Genomic DNA, 19,591 nt, shown 5'->3' on the forward strand with positions numbered 1-19,591 from the left:
GCTACAAAAATGCTTTCTATGTTTTCCTAACCCTAATAACTACTTGTCAAACATCACTATAGTAACTTGACTATTTCTAATTTTCTCTCAAAATGCCAGAAGGGCTTTGGTTCACTTTCAAGATGTGATGAATGTGTTTGTCACACAATTTTTCTTCCAAAGCTTCATGCATGAGAAATTGGGTCCAGATGTCACCATTTTTACCAACTTGCTTCACCATTGCTGTTTTGTGAAACATGGCAGAAGTGTCAGAATTTTTGCGTCTAATCACCCTCCTTTCCTTACTATCCAGAAATAAAACAAAAGTGTGAAGTTCTTTTTGGGGGGAAAATACCCTCTTCTGAGATGTCATGCTACCTCCAAGTTTTAGCTTACCCATTGGCAAAAGAAGTCCACCATCAACTGAACTGGAAGACAAATGATTTCTTGATAGACCACCAGTCATGCCAAATTAATTAAGCTTTAACTTTGTGTTACTCACTTAAGGAGCAGCAAGGGATGGTGAAGAAAGCTGCATGGCCTCAAGATCCATGCAGATTTCCCTTCTGTAAACATGCTGCTATGTATAAAGCAGAGGGCAGTATCCTGACACTTACCTTCTTGCCTGCTACTATGGCAGGTCTTACTCTAGATGACTACAGAAACAGCTAATGCTCACCGAGCTCTGTTGACAGAATGCTATCTGTCTGCTATTTCAGAACACCAATTAACTGAGGCAACAGACGGACCATACTGAAAATCAGCTAAGAACATCATGCCATCACCAATTTTGGGCATCAAATAACCCTTGGGGTGAGCGAGGAGCTGAGCAAAGGAGGTGACAAGCCAAAACGGAGATTAACAATGAAGGAAAATGAATGCAAGAAGGGGAAAAATGAATGGCAAGAGCAAAGGCCATTAATGGCAAGAGCGAAGTGTATAGAACGAAACAGAAAAGTAGACATCTATGTGCTAGAACACAGCACAGTCAATTATGAAAGTGTTTCCTATAGTCACAAAACCAATCAGCAAAATAAGCCTTACAATTAAACTCATACCAGCCAATAGTTCTGCTGTACCCTAAAACAGTTTAGAAAAGGATCGATATAAAGCCAAATAGGGTAGTTTTCCTACAGAGGTTATTACTGAGTCCAGTTACCAAAGCCCTCTTCCAACATAATACCTTTTATTGTTAAGCAGCACTGTATATGACGCTAGGGAGTTCTCCTTAAACCAATAGCACAATATAGACTTTGATGCATATTTAATATCAGCTCCTACCTGAAGTAATGCTCTGGTTCACATTCCATCATCTCCAACATACTTCTATAGTTAGAAATCACCAATTCAGAAAAATCCACAGGTTTACAGCTTCCAGGAAGATGACTCCATGACAGTTAATTATAAAACTGTTGCTTGTACAATTCTGTTGCACAGCAGAGGCTGGCAACAATTGAACCCTATATAACTTGCTTTAGAATGCAATATTGCTTTCAGCATGCCTTTTTAACAGGTGCTATAGTTTCTGTCTCCTTCTAGGTAGAGTAACCTCTTTTTTCAGTTATACATATAAAATGTTTTATTGACACCACCTGCACGGCTGCAGGGCAAGAGGACTTTTGCCTAGTCTGGTTAACAATATATTTTGAGGTTTGTTAATTTGACTTCAGAGGACATGTCTCTGAAGTTGAATAGTATTTTGTGAAATGCATACCTGCATGTCAATTAAACTTCAGTTCTCTGAAGTGTGTAGTAGTAGCAGTGGGTCAAATCCTGCCGTTATTAATCAACTATTTTATTCCTTACATTGAGAGGTTTGAGTAAGTCAGAACTGCAGCATCTGAGAGCCACTTCAAGGAGGCACTTGAGGACATGATGAAATTCCTCCCTGAGGGCATGTTTTTAAGCTTTAAGTTCAGCTTATTTCATTGGTTTGGATATTAAATATTTATTGCCATTCTGCAATAACCTAGAAATCCATTTGTTTATAACAATTTCAGGACTCCTATCACTTGTTCAAAATAAACTATAATGCTTCCCTTTCCAGAAGCGCTTGGAAGGCTTTGCCAACAGTCCCACTTCCCTGGTAGTTTCAAGTTACTTGATTACTTTTAGAGATACTATTGTAGCTCTTGTTTCATCAAAGCACTCAAGTACAGCTTGGTTTAGCAAAATACTTCCTTAAGCCCATTATTAATTTATGTTGAAGTCCAAGAGTCCTTGCCACACAAGTCATTTGTTAACTAGGGATGGCTTGAAGCAGAATGCCTTGCATTCAAAAACGGATTTAACTCTGTCCCAACTATGCAGCTGGTCCAATTACAGATATCACCCTAAGAAATCCCTGCATCTTGGAAGAATCAAAACATTAGACAGGTCCCAAACAAAGCATGATTTCAGCAAGCAAAATAAATTATTGATGTCAGAAATGCTTATAAGAATGCAAAGAATTAAAAATATTGCAAAGTGTTTGAGATGCTATTGGTACTCTAATAATGACAGTAAGTGAACCTCTCAGAATTGTAACCTTAACTTCTCTGTTGTATATCTAGGGTGGTTTGTCTTCTACAGTTATCTTAAGCTATATACTATAGCTTGAATTTTACATCTAACCCAACTCCCTTCTAACCCAACTGGCTGGTTCATTCTAGAGGTGAACTGAAGCCCAAGTGCTGCAATGCTTTCCCAAGTCATGCAGTGAGGATGCTTCAGGCACTAAGAACACCTCAGAAGGTAACCAAATCACTAAATGTAGCTCCCATGTTGTTGTGCAGTACAGTTGTTCTTATTTGCACTGTTCCAGCTCAAGTGGAATAACTAATTCATGGGAACTGTTGCAATGAAGAGGGTTTTGTTTTATATTGCAGGTTCCTTTAAGAGGACTTCTATAAGCCAGGGGACGTAGGTTTTGTTATAGATTAGTTGCATTGTGCTGAGATGTGTTCACTGGGGCTAAATGGGTCTTTTCTTTCCTTGGGATTTTCATCTATAGCTACAATTTGCTCTTTTTCTTTGGCCTTTCAGTTTCCTTTTCTTTATGGCATGAGAAAGTCATTGGCTCCTGGTTGTGTGTCACTTCACAAATGCTTCATTTCAGTTGATCATTGCTTGCCTTTTCATTCAGCTTTTTCAGTTAATTATCTGGACATATTATTATTTGCTAAATTAGAATATCTGATTTTATAAAGAAGTCTTCATAAAACAAAGAGAAGGCAAAGCTTGGTTTGATTTGTGAAACTTGAGTGCAGTTAAACCCAGCTTTTAGCAATGAAGTGATCGCTCACTGCTATTTATCAGTGTTTATTTAAGATTCTATTTGAAAGAACAGGCAAAATGTCATCTAGTGCAGAAAGGAGGAGAGGATTTACCACCTGTGTTTTTGTTAATTTTCGTTTTATGGCAGGTTCCATTTTTATGCTGCTGGTATCATTATGCACAAATCCATTTGCCTGTGAAAGTGCATTTGTAGCCCTTCCATGGACCAACTTAGTGGTAGCATTTAATTTGACATTATTTATCAAGAAAAAAATAGTACATTTTAGGAAACATTATTATTTAAGAATAGCAGGAGAAGAGGCTTGACAGACTGAAACAATGACACTAGATTTAGCTAAAATAACCATTATCTCAAAAGCTGTGATATCCAATTTTTGTCATGAGAATTGAGGGATTCATCAGTTAGCTCTCCAGATGAATGCTAATAAGCAGATATGTTGATATCCTAGACGCTCTGTTTATATTGTCATAGTGTAATAATGAATTTTCAGCTGTTCTGGTTACAAAAGAATTGGACATTATTAGTTCAGAGCAGAAGCAATTTTCTGATTTCTTCAGCAGTACAAACTGGTGTTAAGGTAGACATAAATGCTGTGTGTGGTTACTTAAAGGCCCCTTTACATCACCACGGCTGAATATGAAACCTTTAGTATAGATCAGTGTTTCTCAAACTTTTCAGACTCAGTGTACTCCTTGAAAAATGGCACCTTTTAAGTTTCACTTGATTTTTACTATAGAAAAATAGCAGAGCAATTCTAAAACAGAGATCTCAAAAATGTTTTTGATGCTATGGATTCCTATTTGAAATCTCTGGGTTAATTTTATGAGTCAAGTCACATGAAGGTGTTTGCATTCCCTAATGCTGCTAAAATTGCACGACACTCCACAGCACCCTAAAAAGTATCCCAGGATGCTGTGACTGAGAATTACTCATGTTGCTTAATATTTTATTCAAGAAAACCAACCATCATCTTTTCTCCTTAAAAACTCAACCTAATATTTGTTTAAAGATCTTTTTGCAGGTATTACATATGATTTCCTATTCTTTACTAAATACATGCTAATGTACACTAAAATTATGTATTTGTTACTCATTCAAATTTGATTTGATTGCATCAGAGTAGTGAAGTCTGCTGTAGTGAATCTAAGAAAACTCAATTTGGAAGATATTAGGGGAGCCAAAGCTTGTGAGAGCTTAACTTGAAAAAAATCCTTATTAGGAACCATTATTTTCCTGCATGGTGCCATAGTCTGCAGAATTACATGTCTTCTTAGCAATTTGCAATGTGAAATTACAGTAGTTATCTATATTTATCTTAGAAGCTTATTAAGTTAATAATTAAGTTGATAAATACAGCTTGACTTTCCTACTTAGCATATTCTTTGCATTTCTCTATACCTATATATGTGATATAGCTATATACACTTAGGGCCATATTCTTTTCCACCTATTATATATGTGAACTTAAGTACAGTTGTATTCCACAATTGTATTGTGCTCCAGTCCCTAAAAAACAGTTAATATAAAAAAAAAATCATGGATCCTCTTGCTTTTTGCTGCTTTTTTGTAACCTCAGTTTTAAGAGTCAGATGATGACATGTTACAAAAGTGGATACATTACATACTCTAGGGCTGGGGACAGACATTCAAAAAGCCTGATCCTGAATTCATTCAATCTTTGCAGGTTAGTCTGACCTGGTGTGGCTAAATCAGTTTTGTAACTGGAAAGACATCCCAGAAATTCAGGCACATGTCTGCAGTGGCTCAGGCTAGAAGCCTAGGGGGTGCTAGAGCAGCCCTCCCTTCCACCGCATGTAGCTGAGTGGGGGGGTATGGCCAGACTCTGGCAGGATGCTGTGATTAGCCCAGCAGGGAATTGATAACAGTGTGTGTCACCCAATTAAGAAAATAACATTACCTGCTACTTCTTTATGCTGCCTGTTGATTTGGCACCAACCATAGCCAGCATATGGTCTGCTAGCTAATGCACAGACACCTCCTCAGGGAGGGGGGAATTCCTGCTTAACAGGGAGTGGTGAGGGGGCAGAGTGGGGAGCTGCAGCCAGGAAGCAGAGGGAAGGGGCCAGCTCTGCTGTGGAGCAGAGAGCTCTGCCCAGCCCAGAGAGAATGCCAGGATGCTGGGGGTCTCTGGTAGAGCTGCATGAAGCTTCAGTAGCTGATTCAATTTAAAGGAGATTCAGCCCGATTTGGGGACCGAATCTCTGAATCGAATCAGGAGACCAAGTAAAAGCTCCAAATTGATTTGAAGCATCCAAATTGATTAGGAAAAGCTTTGGGAAAGATTCAGCTGATTCAGAGATTTGGCCAAAAAACTAAACAGGCAGCTGATACAGCTGCCTCCAGCTGATAAATCTGTTGGGGTTCGGGTTGGGGGAGGTGGAGCGGGGGAGGGAAGGGGTGTGAGGGAGGAAGGGATTGGGGCTGGGACAAGCTGCCCAGCTGGGGTGGGGGGGCATTGGATATGGGTGCAGCAGCACTGGGAGCAGGGACTCTGCCCTATGGCTGGCAAGCGGTGGCAGGGCAGAGCCACTGCTCCTAGCCCTGATGTGGGCATGGCAGCACTGGCAATGAGGGCTATGCCCTACTGCCACCTGGAGTGAGCCGTGCCTGCATCACCCCCTCCCCCCCACACTGGCTGGGGAAGTGGCAGCAGGGCACTCCTGGAGAAGCCCCCATGGCCCCCTGCCTAGCCTCATCCCCTGTCCAGCCCAGCCTCCTGGCACTTAAAAAAAAAAAAAAAAAAAAAAGCCCCACACTCGCCAGCTCTGGCAGTGGCAATTGGGGCCTCTGAAGGATCATGGCAGAGCCCCCCTGCATAGTATGGTACAGTGGGTGGCAGCAGGGATCACCCCCCCACACTTGGAACCTGCTTGGCAGCTGCCCCATGGCACGGGTGCCAAGCTGTGTTGCACACACGCCACGGGGCAGCTGCCATGTGGTTGCCGGGTGGGGGGGATGATCCCCACTGCCCCCCATTGCCCTGTGCTGTGTGTGTGTGTGTGGGGGCTATGCCATGAGTACCCAGAGGTCCCAATTGCTGCTCCTGCAGCTGGTGAGTATGGGACTTTTTTTTTTTTTTTTTTTAAGTGCTGGGACTAAGCTGGGGCCAGGCGGGGGATGGGGTGGGGCAGGGCATGGCAGCCATGGGGTTTTCTTCTGTGGCTTCCCCAACCCAGGGAGAGGCACGCACAGCTGAAGGAGCCATGGGAGAGCCTGCAGCCACCCGGCTGTGCCTGCCTCTCCCCAGCTGATCTGAATCACTGAATCTTTCCAAATCAGTGCCAAATCTTCTTAAGCTGATTCGGCCATATTGATTCAGGACAGAGATCTGAATCGAATCACTATCCTCCAAATCAGTCGAATCCAAATGGAATACTTCCCTATTCTCACAGGCCTAGTGTCTGATTTATCTTAAAACAGCAAGGAGTCTGCAACAGACATTGCATAAGCTGGTTTGAACCAAGTCAGTTAAGTCTGATACTACATTCAACCAGGTTTATCTCAAACCCACTTTAGACATTCTCAAACTGGTTTATGTGCATTGAACATCTGTTCTGTTGCAGGTTTAAACCAGTTTCTGATCACTTAAACCGGTTTATGTGTAATGTCTGTCCCTAGCCTAAGGGGTTAATATAGATAGTAAAGTAGATATGGACAGCAGTTGCATTAGACCCATTAATAGGTTTTCAGGATGTTAACAGGATAGAATAGAATCTGGTCCTTCTCCAAGTTATCAGATTGTGTACTATGGGACATTCTTCCACCCATAACAAAATAAAATGGATTCCAACTGGAGAACTGATATTTCTCAAAATAACTGTGTGTGAAAAATTGTTATAGAATGGCAGATTTATGGCTGGGATCCATTCCTGGCCAAACGTTTTATCTTTCTCAAGGGTCTGATAGAAAATATAATAATATTGGTGATAAGAGTTTCCACATAACAAAATATAGATGGAGTAGTATTTAATGACAGTGTCAGTCACAATTTGGGTCTCTTGGTAAAATGGATTAATTTGGATAATGTGTATTTTAAGGCAACAAAATTCAATTCCATGCATCTAGGAACAAAGAATAGATTATATTTTCCAGACTGGACACAGTATTATGAAAGGAAGTGACATTTAAAAAGTATTCAAGGCTATAGCAGATAATCAAGTAAACATGAGTTCCCAGTAAATACAAAAAGTATGATGCAGTAGCTAAGAAGGTGAACATAATCCTTTGACACACAAATGGAAAAGAATAAGTAAGATTTGGTAGGTATTATGGTGTTTGTAAAAACTATACTGCAATATAGGTGTAGTGCCCCCACGTCTTAAAAGATGTATCACTTTTCTGAAGTTTTCTATTTGTCAACAAGAATGATTTTTAAATGTGGTAAACATCTTTCACCATATAGTGAGAAGTGAAACAAGTTCAATCTATTTAGTTAATTGAAGTGAAAAATGAAGAAGACTTCATTGCAGTCCAAGTACCTGAAAATAGAAGACATTTCTAATAGTAAGCAGCTATTTTATCTAGTAGGAAAGGCCTAGGTAGGCTCAATGGTTGAAACCTGAACCTAGACTAAGACTAGGAATAACCAGTCAAGTAATAAGAGGAGAGATATACTGGATTTACTATCAGTGAAGCCTTCAACTGAGATGGAGTTTCAAAATGGCATGCTACAATTCACAAATTACAGGCTTAATGCAGAAATTAATAGTGAATTTCTACATTCTGGATTGTGTAGGAAGTCAGCCTCAGTGCCCATAATGGCTCTTTGTGGCCTCAAAAACTATATGGGTGCTTGTACACGTCACCCTATGGCAACATAGCATTGCACCACATCACTGTACAGCATGCTGTGGTGATGTAATGATCACGTGTGTCTATACATGGTCACCAGCTACATCACCATAATATATATGTGTGTGTGTGTGTGTGTGTGTGTACACACACACACACACACACACAATGTATACTCCCTGGGTATAGTGTGCCGCTATGGCAATGTAGTGGCGAAATCTAAACATGTGTTCGATTGCACGCATAGCACAGTAACCACCCGTACTGCACCGTGCTTTAGTACTTCCAAAAGGAGGTTGTAAAGCGTAGCGCCGTAGCAACATCACCATATAGTGACGTGTAGATGTGCCCTATGAGTATTAAAATACAAAAGGCCTGATCCCCAGCTGATTGGCTTTTAGTGACGATTATTAGCGTCAATGAAACCACACTGATTTTACCTGGAAAGAATTGTAAATTTTAAATTATGGTATGGTAGCACCAGTTTTACACTGCTATAATGCCATTTATATCTGTAGTCCTGCAGTGGAATCAACTGGAATGGAGTGAAGAATGTAAGGGTTGAGATTTTCTAATTTTTCTTCTTTTTTTTTCCTCCCCTTTCTCCCTCCCTCCCTCCACCTCCCCCTCACCTCTCCCCAAGCCTATCTGGTTAATACATTATAGAAGCTGTTATTCAAAGGTAACTCAAGGATACTGGAATTAGAATACATGTTTTTGCTCCCACTGAGTTTGGTTGTGCTGCATATAAAAATTACATCCTTCAGTTTGTTGTTTTGTTTATATATTTTACCTTTGAAATAGTATCTTATCAATCATTAAGTGTTCCTAATTGCACAGAAATGAGACTGTTTTCAATAAATAATTCCACTTTAATGGCAAAGTAATAATTTAGACAGATACAGTGTGCACACCTGCAAAAAAATATATGCAAGCTGGTTTACAAGCTAGAGGAACAATAAACCAATAGAAAATACATCATCCAGTTAAATCCGATGACACCAATTACTTATTATTAGGGCTTTACAAAGACTACAAAACTTTTCAGATGATTTATTTCACTGTTTCTGTCTATTTACATGATATGTTACATCAAAAATGTACAAAATATAAAATGTATACAGACAAATGCTTCACAAACATTTTTAAGTTGTAAACTAGGTGGACTCACTGAGATGTATTGCAGGAAGTTCTGTATATGATAATACTGTGTGTGTTTGTGTGTTAAATATAGCAGGAAATGATTTGCCAGGTTGCTCAGACCACATACATGCTCTGTTTACTTGCACACCTCATGCATCCATATAACACATGCAGATTATTCTGGGAAGGAAGAATGAAGAAAATATTTTTGCCATAATCTTAACTGCCACAGCGTGGGCTCAATATGTCTGAATGCCGGTCCCAGGCAGGAGGGGCAGAGCCACTCTTCAGCATCACTCAGTCTCCAGCTGCAGCTTCAGAACTATAGTTCAACTGATCAGTGGCTGTAATAAGGTGAAACCTGCAAGCCAGAAGGAAGTACTTTGCTCCATCCTCCTGGGTTAGCAGAGAAGCACAGCTGATGGCAGCCCTACGTGCTTCAATTGTGGTGCAGAAAATCAGCATCCCTGCTAAGACATGCATCCCAATATTGAAGGATTGATTTGTTTTTTGGTGGGGGTGGGGGTGGGAATTGAGGTGCCTGTGGTATGCAAGTAAATACAATAATAAAGAGCAGCTGTTGTTTTACTCAGTTGACAGATACATGTGATCATGGTTCAAACTAGAAACTGATCTAGGTTTGGGGCCTGACCTCAGACAGACTAAATTCAGTGTGCATAAAATCAGTTAGTTTGTACTAGGGCAATAGCACCGTGTAGGAACCTCTGTATTCAGTGATGCAGTTAAGTGCCATTGAAAACTGCATCGGTTTCTTTGTTTTACAGCAAATGACCACAGGGTGGCCATAAAGAGTTAATAGCACCAATTACACATCCTGAAGGTAACATCCATTTAAGTGTACAAGTACCTGTCTACACAATGCCATAGCCCTTAGATTACTTTTTTTTTACATTATTTTAACCAGTTGTCTCTTGTGGCAATAGCATTTCCAATTACTCTGCACAGTTTTCATGCGATCTGTTTGTAGCCTGCCATGACAGACGCACTTAAAACAGTTTCATTTTTTCCCCAAGAATGTATTGGCTTCAGACACAAATTGAAACATGCTCACTGTAGCATTGATAGCTCCTGCATAGTCAGAACAACTGTAAATACAGGACAAACACACCAGGTAAGAAGAGCTTTAAGGTTTGCATTCTGTATTTGTTTGCAACATACAGGAAATCTCAGCAAGTGAAACATCTCTTAACACTAACAGGAGAAAATACAATTTTTTTTGTTTGTTTGCTTTGATTTGTGCAAGGCATTTTGTATTTACAATACCCACCCAGTAGACTGTGCAAAACCAACCCACTTTTACAGTATAAACTCTTCCTCTTCCACAGTGGACTTCACTGCTTCAGTGTTCTTTAATGTTGAATTTCTCATGTACAACAACAGCAATCAAAACAACATGCTAAAACTAGAAAAAGGAGAAAAAAGAAAAAACAAATATTTGTGCTCATGCTGCATCAAGTGCGTCCAGCTCTGCTGGATAAGAATTCGAAACATTTAGCCTTCAAAAAATCCATTCCATAGGGCTGAATGGATTTGAACCAACTTTCTCAGCTTTTCAGGTGGTCATGGAAGTGGGTTTTGGGTTTCTTGTATAATTCTGAGGGTAAGCAGAGTAATCTATTCACAAGATAAAAATACTATATAGCAACTGTTCTTTCTCCTATCCATTTCTTTAAAAAATCATGATATACAGATATGAGGCTACTGTGTTAAGTGACATTATCTCGTTAGTAAATGAAAAAAAGCAGTGTAACTTACCAATGGTTTAGGAATTAAACCAACTGTAAAACTGTTCTAGAAATCTGTTTTAAGGCAGTGAGACAGCACCATAGGAAATGTTCCTTCTTCCACTGAAAAGGCTCAAACAAATGAAGCCCTAAGAAGCCTTTAGTCAGTGTTGCTTAATAATTGGTATAAAACTGTTGTTAAGGAGTGGGCAAGTGGTTAAAAAAGACCTTTGTGGTAAAAACAACTTTATAAAATCTGTGATTCATACACTAAAAACTTGATGGAGCGCATCACTGTGACCATGGCAGTTAGAATTAAATTGGCACTTATCCAGCATATCACAGTAGTGTTTTCTGGTGATTGCACAATACTGTTTGTGCTTACTGAGTTCCTATCATCCTCTTTGCTTTCTTTTGGAATGGGCAGTAGAGTACAATACACACTACTGTAGTCCTGTGACCAGCACCATGTGGCACAACAGAGGTTAGAAGAGGAGCAGAAAACCACATTGCTAATGCAGCACCTTAGAATCAACTAAAGTTAAAAACAAAAACGTTTGCACTGTAAACTTGTAAAGAGAGAGGGAGAAAACAAAAGATTCCAGTTTGGCTAACACATGTGCAATCTGCTTAACTGCCCTTCATTTAGGGCCCTTTCCAGTTGATTCATGGAGTCTCACTTGGCTCCGCTGATATTGAAATGCCTTGAAATTAAATTAATTCAAGCTTGCCACTTCAATTTTTCTTCCTGACTTTGCAGAGTTAAATCTCCTGCCTACCTACAACACACCGTTCTTGTTCAGCAATCTCGGAGTGCTGCTTTAATACTGGCAGTGGTCTAGTGGAAATATTTTTTTTACCATAATCCTCTATGAAGGCTTGTTCCCTCACACCTCCTCTAGAGAGTTGATTCAAGGGATGAATCCAAAATATCGTCATGGTGGCTGGTGCTATCACTGTCACAGCTTTGTGCACTCGAGTAATTGGCTGCTTCTTGGAGCCTCATTAGCATATTCATCTGAAAAAGAAGTTACAGCAATATTTGTGTAATCACTGTTGCAGTTAATGGTTAAAAATTAAGCTGTCCTGCTATACAGGGCGTAGGTACCTAGAGTGAAAGAAAGGGTGAACTGATCTCAGGCAGGGTGAAATATCAATGGCTCCTCCCGGCTTGTGCCACTTTTGGTGCTTTCTGTCATTTAACTACACGTATGAGTTTCAAGAGCCATAGGGATATAACAGGGCTGTGATAGCTCTATAATTCAGTGGTGTTAAATGGCTGCAGCTGCAATAATGACAGGGAAAGGATACCATTTCGTAGCTGGAAATCTGGGTCTGTATTTGGAGACAGTCAAGCCTCCAATAATTTTGTGGCTGGTGGAGCAGAATACAATAGAAAAGCAACTAAAAACATGACTACATAAACATACACCTTTCAGAAGAGTGGGAGAAGGGTGGGGTGGGCTGGAGCCAGCTGCTTCATACAAGAGCACCATCTGCTGTTCAGGACCTGACCTCAGCAGGAGGAATAGCAACAGAAACAGCAGACCACAGTTCTGAGAAGAGGCAAGGCATCAACATAATTAATTTATATATTATCAGAGACTAGTACATCTAAAAAAAACCCTTAAAATCCAAAGCCAGCCTCAGAAAATTGCTTGGATGCCTGATGTTTAACTCTAAATAAACTCTAAATAAAAACAATGACGATCAAGTGTTCTTCACATCAAGGTGTTCAATGTGAATGCAGTTTAAAAGCAGTGCCTCAACTGAGTGGAACGATAAACTCCTATTGTAACAATAATTATTCAATAGAAAATAAGGAAGAGTGTTTTGCTAAAGCAAACTGTTTTTTTCAAATTCGCTTAGAGACCCTTAAATCTTTGCACGTGCCTGCACAATTTACATCTTTCTGTAAAAGTTTAAACATAGTATTATGGGCACTGTCATGTAGTCTGAAGTCCCCAGTTCAGTGCATCTCTGTGTTATTCATTTTATCTCTCTTTAGAGACCAGTCTAAAATTCTATGTTCTAGAGATCTGACTGTGTAGTCAAAATGCACCCTCCTGTTGGTTTAAAAGCTGGTTCAGGAGCAAGTGCTGGATCTAGGGGAACTAGAGGATCCAGACAGCAAATACTGGGAGAAGCCTCAGCATCTCTTAGTGGGCTGTGATAAAAGTGTATAAATATCTGCACACTGCTAAGTGGAAGGGGATGGGGGAGTCATAGGTAGGAAGTTCATTCAGGGTACAAATCCAGAACTGTGAAAAGGCCTATTGTATTTATGGCATGGGAAAGTATGGGTCATGTAAGTTAATTCTCTATGTTATCTCACCTGCAGGGGCTCAGGATTCATTCCCTCAGCACTGACGTAGTGCAGAGCATTTTCCCCAAAGAAGTACCATGTAGCAGGCTGCCTAGGAAAACTTGGCCAGCTCAGAGGATGCTTAGCTGTCCATAGGACGTTAAAGGCTCCTAGGGAGAGGAGTGGGAGCTTGGCAGAAGAACCAAGCCAAAGACTCTCCCAGGGTCTGGTAAAAGACGCAGAGCTGCAAGGCTGGAGGCAGCAGTACCGAGAGACCAGGAGAGGGAACTCGCAGACCTGAGGTCTCTCCTCAGGCTTCAAGAAGGTGCAGCCAGATTTGTGCTGCTCCCTGAATGCTACACTGCAGTCTTCCTTCTCTTGCCTGCATGAGTTTCCTTGCCCGGTGTCATGATGCTGCTGCCTCCAACTTTGCAGCCCTGGGTTTTTTGCCAGACCCAGGGAAAGTTCTTGGCTCAGTTCTGCCACCACAAGCCAAACACTCTCTCAGTCTCTACCCCCTAGCTCCTCTCCATAGGAGCATTTCACTTCTTGTGGCCAACTAAGCATCCTCTGCAACTGATCCAGTTCTCCTAGGCAGCCTGCAACCACTCCTGACTACCTGCAGCTGGCTGTAGGCCCCACAAGCCTGCAGACTCCTCCAGCCTGCAGTCTGCTGCTACAAGCCTTTGTCAGCCAGCCTGCCACTTACCCTTTCTCTTTAGGGCTTCCCCCCTTTCTCAGGATATTGTCCTTGCTTAGTTGTGGTCAGGGTATCTATACCTACACATCATGAATTAATGTAAGGACAGACTACACAGTGAAATGTATAAAAGAATATCACTATAACATGAAGGATTTAAGATTCCATTATCACAGTAGGTAATTGCAAAGGAAAACATCTTTGGGTATATTTAAATAAAAAAATACACTACATTTATGGTAATTACCTGTGTTTTTCCTTTCATATTTTCAACAAGTTTGTTTCTTATACAGTAAGTAATGACACCATATAAGTTGTCATGAGATGTTCTTGGGAATGGGAAGAATACTGAATTGCCTGTCTTACTATGACTGTCAGTGGGATATTAGGCAAGTCACTTAATCTTTATTTCTCAGTTTTCATGCTGTAAAAATTGAGGCTCTGTTGAGAATAACTGATAAATGTGTATAAAGTATTCTGATGTTATAATGATGTATCCTTAGATTCATAGATTGTGAGGCTGGAAGGGACCTTGGGAGATCATCGGGTCCAGCCCCAAATTTATAAATAATAGCATTATTAAAAAGTAATTAAGTGGACAAGTTATGCTGTTATTTCCTTAACTTCTGCATTGCTAGGATCAAACACATTATAACACCCTTCCTTCTCCCCCAACTCAAAAGTTTCATTCTTACCAAGGGATCTCCTTCTGTGTCACTTTGTGGAATGTGCTTTGATGTTGTTCCTTCTTTTGCAGACGCATAGCCTTCATAACCCACGTCTTCTGGCCTTAACTGAAGTAAAGATGGCCAGTCATGCTGAAGAGATGCAGAACTCCAAGGGTAAGTATCTGCTACCCACTTTGAAGGATCCTCCCATGGTGCTCTTTTACCATACATCTAAGTTATGGACAGAATTAATATATTTATTTAGTCTGCTGTTTTCCATATATTGCTCTTCATAATACTAGAAAAAAAAATCAAATGTATCTAAACATTTTTACAGCAGGGACTACATAACTGTTGAGCCAACATTTCAGAAGGGCTCATCACCCATAGACGTATCCACTCACTCAAAAGAATTTACTTCCATTTAGGCACCTAAATAAAGTGATTGTATTTTCAGAATGCTCCACACTTAGCAGTCCCTCTTGAGAACTACAGGAAACTTCAAAAGAGATTTGCTAAGATGTGAAGTGGAACATTTGGAAAAGGGGAGAGAAATTTTAAAATAACTTTTTTCAAGGTGTTTTGAAAGTAATGAAAACCTATTTTAAATGACCTCATTTTCAAACAATGGGTAACCAGGGCTCCATGAAGAATAGAAAGAAAGAAGATCCAGTTATACAGAGCTTAGGGGAGCTGTATCAAGGCTCTCTAATGCTGAACAGGTGTACTTCTAATAGGTTAAGAGAAGAAAATCACTTAAGGCTAAATCCACAATGGGAAATTTGCTTAGCTTTGCCAAGGTTCTTCTTAAATTCCCTGTTGTATACTAGATTTCATAATCCCACCCCCCATTTAAAGCATCCAGACTCCTTATGGAATATGTAGGGAGTGGTGGGCACTTGAGAACAGTGTTCATAGAGCCCAACAGGCTGCATGGGGAAGTGACCAAGCTCAAAACTGCCAAGGGAATGCCTCTCAGAAAATTAGACACCTAAGTCCAGGCTGGAGACAAACATGTCCCTCCAGGTGGGATTTGCAGCCATTAACTTATTTCAGAATTAGTGCCTAAGTCAGGCCAGTCCTTTTTTTCACAAGGAACCCTTTCTCCCCCCACACCACGCCACACCACAGCTCGTGTGTGTGTGTGCGCGCGTGCGCAGCTGTCTACCCTGTGTACCTAAAAGTACAAGCCCCTTCAATCTGAAGCAAAGACTGGAACCTTGGGTTCAGGTGAATACAGCAATTGCCAGACAGTAGTCACTCTCACTAACCCTCTGTCCCAATTAATATTTAATTATTTAATAAAAAGTGAAACAGCTTCAGTAGGCACTCTCCCAATAGCTGGAGGTCTGGGTTCAAATCCCTGCTCCAAATCAGGTCAAGGAGGGACCTGAATCTGATTCTTGCATATCCCATGGACTATTGAATAAAAGCAGTAACGACATCCTCCTAGCCCAATTCTGTGAACAGTTAGATAGGTAGAGGAACACCTCATTTAACATAGAACAGAATTTAGGTGCTGAGCAGTATCAAAACTTGGCAGGTTGTACATGTCTAGTGGAAGAAATTTAGGTATCTAGGGGTACATCTACATGAGATGTTTACTGCAGCTGCCTAATTATCTCTGTAGTAAATGTCTCAGCCTCTACACATGCAGCCCTACTAGGCTGCAGGAAACTCATCAACTCCACAGCAGGATTGCACTTGTAAATTCAAGTATTATCCTGCTGTGGAGCTTTTTCATGTGTAGCAATGCATGTGTACATGCTGATGGGGCCTGGCTAAGGCTTCAGGGTGCTGGCTAGCTAGCTCTGCACTGAAGCACCCTTATGCCCCAGCCAGCCCCTCCACAGCATGTTGAGCCAGGTTAGAGCAGCCTTGGGCTGGCAGACTGACACTGGGGCTCCCTTCCAGTTGGGGATGCTCTGAAAGCAAAATGTGCTGTGGTCCTGGGCACACGTATAAATGTGGTGCCCAGAAACTATAAATTCTGGCACCATATATGCCAGAGTTTATTGCGTCACATTAATATGCACATGTAGATGCACCCTAGGGAACTTAGCTGCCTCCAGATTTAGATAGCAGGGTTCTGAAGATCTAAATTTTGGAATTATAAATCTAGTCTGATGGATTGGCACCTACATCCCTTTGTGAATCTAGCTTCTTTTATTTTCAGATTGCTCAGAGACTCCTAGAGAGATTCTGACACTCTTGAGTCTTTCAGAGTCAGCTTTCCTAGACTCATTATGCTTCAGATAAGAACTTCTGGAAGGGAAAATAAAACATTAACCAAGGAAGTCAAAAGGAGTTTTGTGTCTTTATGTTAATATGTTTATGGTTTTTAGGCAGTTTAAAGTATCAAAGAATTAGAATGGTTTGTGGAAAACCAGCATTTTCTTCTGCAGTTGTCATTAAAAGAAAGACCCTAGCCCTTATATCTGGGAAATGATGGACCCGAATGTGGCACAGATGATTTCTAGGTTTTTGTACCAGGCTAATGAGAAGTATTTTAATATTATCAAGGTGCTCAGGGAACAAACAAAACAATCAAGGAAGATGACTCATTTTAATACCCTAAGCAGACAATGCGTGATTTATGGGTGGTGCAAAGGAGAACACTACTGCTTTTCTCTTATCACTCTGAACCCTGGTTTAATAGCACCAGTAATCTAAGAATGAGCATACCTCTACCTATTTGGCATACTATTATAGAAGGCACAAGCACTATTTGATTGTAAGTAAAATGAACATTTTTAGGAAAGTGAGATGCTTCAAGACAATGGGCTTCTAAAGACTGTCTCTCAGCAGAATATCTTTGGCTAGTTCACAGCAACTCACATCCTACCAAGGAAATGACTGCTTGAGTGTCAGCTGTATCAGTAGATGTTTGGCAAGAATTACTTTTCCATGACAGGTCTCTCCATAGAATGTAAAATTGTAGTACACAAACAGAGAGCAAACAAAAAGGGGCTAAATAGAAAAAGGTTAAAAAAAAAAAAAGATCAGCGGACAACCAGAAATAATTTCAGGCTGCAAGACTGTTTCAGACGTGTGCAGTCTGTGCAATACCAGTTTATCTACAAGCAAAAGCCTAAAGCAGAGTTGGCTAACTTGAGGCAAGTGTGCCACTAGTGGCACAAGCAGCATTTGAGTGGCATGCAGCAGATCAGGGAGAAGCCAGGGCACACAACAGCAGATAGGACAGAAAGCAGAACAGCAGAAAGACATAATAGTGACTGAATAGTGAATAGTGCCATCATAAGACATAAAAGTGACTGAATAGACTGAATAGTGCCATACTGATTCAGATCAATGGTCCACCTAGCCCAGTATCCTGTCCCTGACAGTGGTAGGAGTGCATGTCTTAAGAGGGAGAGCACTGAACTGGATATATCTGGGATCTATCCCCTATTTATTACCTTCCTTGGAATCCACCATTATTGGTTTAGAGATGCTAGAAGAAACGTGTCCAGCCATTCATTCAATAGCTATTAATAGATCTATCCTCCATAAATCAGTTTAGTCTCATTTTGAACGTGACTATGCTATCTGACTCTACTGCCTCCTGTGGCAATGAATTCACAAGCTAACTATACATTGTGTAAAAAAAGTACTCTCTGCTTTTTGTTTTAAACATGCCTCCTACTAATTTCAGTGGATGCCCCCTAATTCTAGTAGTCTGAAATTTTGAATAACAGTTCCCTGCTCGCTTGGTCCACACCCTTCAAAATTTTATAGATCTCCATCATATCTGTCCTTAGCCATCTGCTTTCCAAACTGAAGGGTTCTAGCCTTTTTAGTATCTCCTGCTATGGCAATGGCTTTAGGCCCCATATAATTTTGGTTGCCCTTCTTTATAACTTTTCCAATTCTACTACATTCTTCTTGAAATACAGAGACCAGAACTGTACATAGTATTCAGTGGGTGCAACATGGATTTGTATAATGGCATAATAATATTCTCCATTTTGTATTCAATTCCCCTTTTAATAATGCCCAGCATTTCATTAGCTTTTATGGCCACCGCTGCACACTGAGCTGAAATTTTTAGAGAACTATCTATAATGACTCCAAGGTCTCTTTCCTGAAGTGTAACAGCTATTTCAGAACCCAACACTGTGTATATATAGTTGAAGCTATTTTTCCCCATGAGCATTACCTTGTACTTTTGTTGACATTGAAGTTCATTTACCATTTATTTTGCCCACTAATTTAGCTTGGTGAGATCTTCCTGCAGCTGCTCTCCATCAGCTTGGGACTTGACTACCCAGAATAATTTGGTATCATCTGCAAACTTGGAGACTTCAGTGTGTATTCCCATTTCCAGGTCAATGATGAAAATGTTGAACAAAATTGGACCTAGCACAGATCTCATTTTGAACCTCCCTCCATCCTGAAATGTAAACATTTAGCCCTACCCTTTGCTTCCTATCTTTTAGCCAGCTCTCAATCCACAAAATAACCTTCCCTCCAATCCCACGGCAACTTGGTTTTTTTAAAAGCCTTTGGCGAGGGACTCTGTCAAAAACTTTTTGAAAGTCCAAATATACTATATCAAGTGGATCCCCTATTTCCATGTGCTTCTTAATACCTTCAAAGAACTCCAGCAGATTGGTGAGGAAAGATTTCTCTTTACAAAAACCATGTTGACTTTTCCCCAGCAGATCATATTTGTCCTTGTGAGTGCTTTTTTTTTTTTATAATAGATACTAATAACTTGCTGGAGTTGAAAATGAGATTGACTGGTCTGTAGTTCCCAGGATTACCTCTACAGTCCTTTTGGAAAATGGATGTTATAGTGGCAACCCAACAGTCCTCTAGCACAGATGTCATTTGTAATTATAGGTTACATACTATTGCCAAGAGCTCTACAATTTCACCTCTGAGTTCTTTCAAAACGCTTGGGTGAATGTGATATAGTCCTGATGACTTATTAGTATTTAATTTATCAACCTGTTCCAA

General features: G+C 40.4%; 1 protein-coding gene across 2 annotated transcripts in view; it reads right to left on the reverse strand.

Moving 5' to 3' along the window:
* Positions 1-8,940: 8,940 nt before the first annotated feature.
* NAV3 (neuron navigator 3) overlaps positions 8,941-19,591 on the reverse strand; it is a 398,015-nt gene continuing 387,364 nt past the window's right edge. For both annotated transcript variants that reach the window (XM_006021115.3, XM_014518732.2), the window contains 2 exons: positions 14,657-14,860; positions 8,941-11,974 (listed from right to left, as the gene is read on the reverse strand). In XM_006021115.3, coding sequence (XP_006021177.1) covers positions 11,855-11,974; positions 14,657-14,860 — 324 coding nt within the window. In that variant the 3' untranslated portion in view covers positions 8,941-11,854. The remainder of the gene's footprint in view (positions 11,975-14,656; positions 14,861-19,591) is intronic.

Source organism: Alligator sinensis, unplaced genomic scaffold (genome assembly GCF_000455745.1).
Source record: "Alligator sinensis unplaced genomic scaffold, ASM45574v1 scaffold465_1, whole genome shotgun sequence".
Lineage (NCBI taxonomy): Eukaryota > Metazoa > Chordata > Crocodylia > Alligatoridae > Alligator > Alligator sinensis.